This window comes from Hipposideros armiger, unplaced genomic scaffold (genome assembly GCF_001890085.2).
Source record: "Hipposideros armiger isolate ML-2016 unplaced genomic scaffold, ASM189008v1 scaffold_955, whole genome shotgun sequence".
In the NCBI taxonomy this organism is placed as follows: Eukaryota; Metazoa; Chordata; class Mammalia; order Chiroptera; family Hipposideridae; genus Hipposideros; species Hipposideros armiger.
Window position 1 is genome coordinate 735,968 of NW_017732305.1, and position 4,849 is coordinate 740,816.

The following is a 4,849-nucleotide window of genomic DNA, read 5'->3' on the forward strand; positions in this document are numbered from 1 at the left end:
TTTTCCTATACTTCGTTATGACCAAAAAATAAGAATAAAAGAAAGGGGTTTTTGTGTTTGTGTGTTTTCTCTGAATAGAAGTATATTTGAATCCAGAGCAGGCTTTAGAGTCACCACCTCGGGAAACCTGAGTCGCGTGAGGACCAGGTACTTCACCGTGATTTTCTGTCAATTCCTGACTTGGGGAATTTTATGCCTTCAATGTGACAGCTCGTGGGTCCTCGTGACGTTATGTAAATGCCAAAGAAACGATGGCTGTGGAAAACCCACGCAAAGAACCAGTTAATGGGTCTCAAATCTGAGGTGCTTTTAGTAATAACGGTATACCAAAAATACAGCAACAAATAAAGAATAGTTTATTTAACAAAATCAGAACCCCACGTACGTGTAAAATAACAATACAAAAGTTGGTGACTAGCCAAACAGTTCAAGTTCACATTTAACACTTCCCATTGTTTTTCATTCATTAGTTCTGCCCAGAAGAACCTTCTTTGTAGCCCCTCCCGCGAAGAGGACCCCGGTGACATTTGACAGGACTGACTCGGCGAGCTGGAACAGTCTTTAAGTAGCTTTGCAGCTTAGATAGCAGACATGCTCTTAAATAGTTCTCAACGCAGGTTCTTACGAAGGAAGAAAAGCAATGTCACAGTTTAAAACATTAGTTTCCTTCAAAGCAGGTACCAAAGAATGTGGCGATGGCAAGATGTGTGGCTCAGAAAGAAACACGCCCACGTCCTGCACACAAGCCTCCGCAGTGTCTGACCACACTTCTCTCTTAACAGTCCTCCCGTCCTTCAATATGAGATGCTTATGAATCAAAAAGGAAAACAGCTCGCACGGTGCGTGGGAAGGAAGCGAGTGCACCGCGGGAAATGCTAAGACGCCAGGCGAGGCGCGTGCAGCCTCCCGGGACCGTGCGGGCTCCGTGTGTGGGTGTCGCCGAGGGGGAAGCCAGCGGCCGGATGGACACCGCGGCCTTCACTTCTAGGCAGCAGCCACGCACCTCTGTGGCCCTCTCCAGGAGGCCCCGCGTCACCGGAGACAAGCCAGTAAGGCACTTACCTAGTTCATCCGGGGAAGAAAGGAGACAGCAGCGCACGAGTCACGCAAGCTTTAGGGAAGGCAGACACGCACGGCGGCCTAAGACCCTGCCTCCCCGTCACCTGTGGGACCCCGCGTGGACCTCAGAGACGCGAGGCCCTCCTGCTGGCGGGCACCCTGCTCGCTCGGGATCGCTGCCGGTCGTATCTCACAGAAACAATGAGGAAAAGCAGGAGGGTGGCTCCTTGAATGGCGGCCAGAAGGAAGAAGTAATAGTTCAAATGGCAGCCATTAATGTTACCTGGAAAACGAAACAAAGAAGCCCGTGAGGCATTTTAAAAGATTTTACCTATTTAACTTGGTTCCTACTAAGTCAGGGTGACTTTTAACTGTGGTCAGGAAAAAAAGAAAACCACCGTGTATCTGTAATTCAAAAACACACAAGCATTTCGCTTTCCCAGCCTTTGCAGAACGCCACCGGAAGTCAGCCGTGTCTCTAACGGGGGCTGCGGGCTGGGGTCTGCGCCGGGACCCCGCCCGCTCCTCAGGGCCCTCGTCCCTCCTGGAGGGGAAGGGGGCGTTCCCAGAGCCCCTGACAGGAACGCAGGGACGCGACCCATGTCTTTCCTCATCCTCAGGGAAATCCAGACAGGGCTGAAGGGAACGAGGTGACCATCGGTGCAACGTGTGACACTGCACGGCAAGCTGGGAAAAACTGGCCGCGCGAAAAAATGTCCCCCAAGCCTCCTTTTCCTTGTTACTTTTCTCTGTCCAGGACATTTGGGGAGAGTGAAACAGTCGCCTTCGTGTGCTCTGCCCGCAGAAGCCAACATCGGGCAGGGCGCGGTAGCATGTCCCGGTCTGATTCACGCTGCGTTTCCTCCCCAACTGCCATTAGGCCGAGGGCAGAGCGGGGGGCCGTGAAGCCGCAGCTGGCGTCCCCACTTCAAGTCCTGAGGTGCTGTGGGGTCTGCCTCTCTGGACAGCACACCGAGCAGCAGGACGCAGTGAGAGCACCTGAAGGCGAGGCCTCCGTGCCCACAGGGAAGCTGCCCTGACCGGGACGTGACCTGGACACAGCACACTTGCCTCTTGTGGGCATGTGTCCAGCGCCCCATGTGCCACCCACTGGCTTCAGCTGAGAAACCCCATGGGATCGGGCCGAGTGACGTTTGTTTACTGAGAAACGGCGCTGAGGGCGCGTATCTGTTGTTTTAACAGAAAACTAAAAGGTACTGTGGGGAAGAAACCGCCCCACGGACGGACATCCGTAAAGGAAACCGCGACATGGACATTAAGGTGGACGAGGCGTGTTCCGACGGAGGACATTCCCAGGCTGGCCAGGCGCGGGGACAGCAGGACGCGCCCGGATGGGAGGGACAGGGACAGCCCAGCACTCCCACCCCACCATCCCTTCGCGCAGCCCGAGCGCCCGGGGTCCCGGCAGCGGTCACTTGCTGAGCCGGGACGCCGGCCTCACCGAAGTCCGTGTGGTTGCTCATCCACCCGATGGCCCTGAGGGACACCAGCGCCAGCAGCCCCGAGCCCACGAAGGACCCGACGCCAGAGAAGAAGAAGAACAGGCCCATGATGGCGCTCTGCATGGACTTGGGCGCAGCCGAGTAGGCAAACTCCAGACCTGTGGGAACAACGTGGTGTGGTGAGGGCAGGGACGCCAGCTGCCGCCCTAACTGCCCCGACGTGGCAGGAAAGCACAGCTCACTGTGGGGACTTAAGAGCCTGAAGCAGGTGTGACTCCCTCCCCTGCTTGGAGGACAGTATTTACGGGAATTCAAGAATAAGTGGCTGTTTGTCCTGTCACCACAATAGGTCCTACAAGATGCGAGGACGCACACAGCTCCTTGCGCTCCAGCTTCAAGGTAACATGTGATTTGTCAGCTCATAGACTTTTTCGGTCTTTATGGAAAGAAAGGTCGAGAAGCAACATTTTCCTATCGTCTCAACTAATGGGAGTATGAAAACACAGTAGATACACTAAAATGGGGAACCTACTTAAGAATTCTATTTTAAAGGCAATATATTTTAAAACAATTCCAGCAGGCACAGCTATAAATTCAGATTTTTATAATAACCAGACGCGCAGATCTGCCATGGACTCTAAGGGAAGGCCCATTCCGTGTGATTTATCCCCTCACAGATCCATCAGCCCACTCGGCGTGTGTGGGGGTGGAAGCCGCCGCCTTCCCGTGCCCCCGGCCAGCTCCCGCTTGTCACTGGCTTTCTCCCCCCGCCAGCAGCTGGAAGCGGTCTGCACAGAACCCACCTGCCCCGACCAGCAGGCTCCGTGGGGAAAGGAGAGCTTCTCAAAACCAGGCGCATCTCCTTGCGAGTCTGAACTGAAAGGCCGAGCTGGGACTGTCATTTGTGCCCTGAGGCTGGGCAGCCAGGCCTGGCCGAAACCTCGCCGCAGGGAGGCCCTTTCTCCCTCTCCGGTGGCCCCGCTAAGGTGGCAGGGGACTTTCATGGAAATGTTTTTGGGAAGCTGATTTTACCACAAAAGGAGAACCCCAGCCACTTTTTCTTACCAGTTCATACTCTGAACCATACCTGCCCACCAAAACCACAAAAAGGCCGTCTTTGTCTCAGCATATTCAACACAGCAAGACAGCGGCACGGCTTTGTCGCGTTCTGACCCGACGTCCCCAACAACACCGCCTTGGAAGCTTACCTGCGATGCTTGCAAATATCTCACTGATGCCGATGAGCACGTACTGAGGGACCTGCCACCAGATGGGCAGGTCGGCGGCGAAATACACGACGTTCCCGATGGTCTGGTTGATGGTTCTCTGTTTAACAAGGTCCAGCCTTTTGCTTTCCAAAATCCCTAGAATTCATAGGTCGGTCAGTAGAGCGTTTGTTGGTTAACATTTGACATTAAATTAAACAACCAGATGTCTGCTACCAGGTGTTCACTGTGAAACCCGTGTGGGCCGACGCACACAGCTCCCTGAACCCCAGCGGAAGGGCTTCCCCCGCCTCCAGCTTCCTTGGCAGGTCGCTGCGACACTGGGTCACGTCCAACGTGGTTCATGCGGTGTTTATAAGACAGATGCACAGTGCGTTTACTCTAATCCTCATATAGCGACTGCTCACCTGTGCGTCTTTTGTTTTGTCTTAAAGGGGAGCGGGGGAAGCGAGGGCCCTGCGATAAGAACAGTGCTGTTTGCTTTTCTGTAGGTTATACATTTCGAGACTGTCCCATGGCGGTCAGGGCTATAAGCTGATCCACTGCTGATCACCATGGTAACTGTGACTAATGAGGTCCTTCAGCAGCCAAGGAAAGGGTCTGCTCTCAGCGGCACGGCCACCACCAGGGACGGCTCGTCCCGCAAGCCATGGTCAGCATGGAAAAATCAGCCACAGCAGAAACGGCCACTCTTCCCAGACGCAAAGGCGAACCGTCACAATAAAGTTTAGAAGCGACAGTGTGGAGGCCCAAGGTCTGAGGTTGACAATGTTGACAAGTTTGGTTTTCAAAGAGCTCTAGTTGCAAATGAAATCCAGACCCCAGGACTTAACGTGCATATAAAAATATACATTTCAGAACTGCATGAGAGAGGCGAGGAGCCTGGGGCCCGGTGATGGGGTACGCGTGAAAAATACTCCTTTGAACCCTGGGTATGAGAAAGGCTGGGACATGGCTGGCGGCGTGACAACGAGAAGCTGTGGGGCCTGCACCCTGAGCCACATCTCAAGTGACATGTCCAAGCAAAGAGGAACTCAAGGAACCAAGGTGAGGAGGCCGGCAGCTCGCTCCCACGGAAACCCATACCTCATCCCTGGAGGC

At 54.2% G+C, this 4,849-nt stretch overlaps 1 protein-coding gene across 1 annotated transcript in view; it reads right to left on the reverse strand.

The window, feature by feature from the left end:
• Positions 1 to 333: 333 nt before the first annotated feature.
• LOC109375459 (solute carrier family 15 member 4-like) overlaps positions 334 to 4,849 on the reverse strand; it is a gene marked incomplete at its 5' end in the record, with an annotated part of 12,520 nt that continues 8,004 nt past the window's right edge. The window contains 3 exons of the mRNA XM_019630848.1: positions 334 to 1,342; positions 2,522 to 2,680; positions 3,731 to 3,890. Coding sequence (XP_019486393.1) covers positions 1,185 to 1,342; positions 2,522 to 2,680; positions 3,731 to 3,890 — 477 coding nt within the window. The remainder of the gene's footprint in view (positions 1,343 to 2,521; positions 2,681 to 3,730; positions 3,891 to 4,849) is intronic.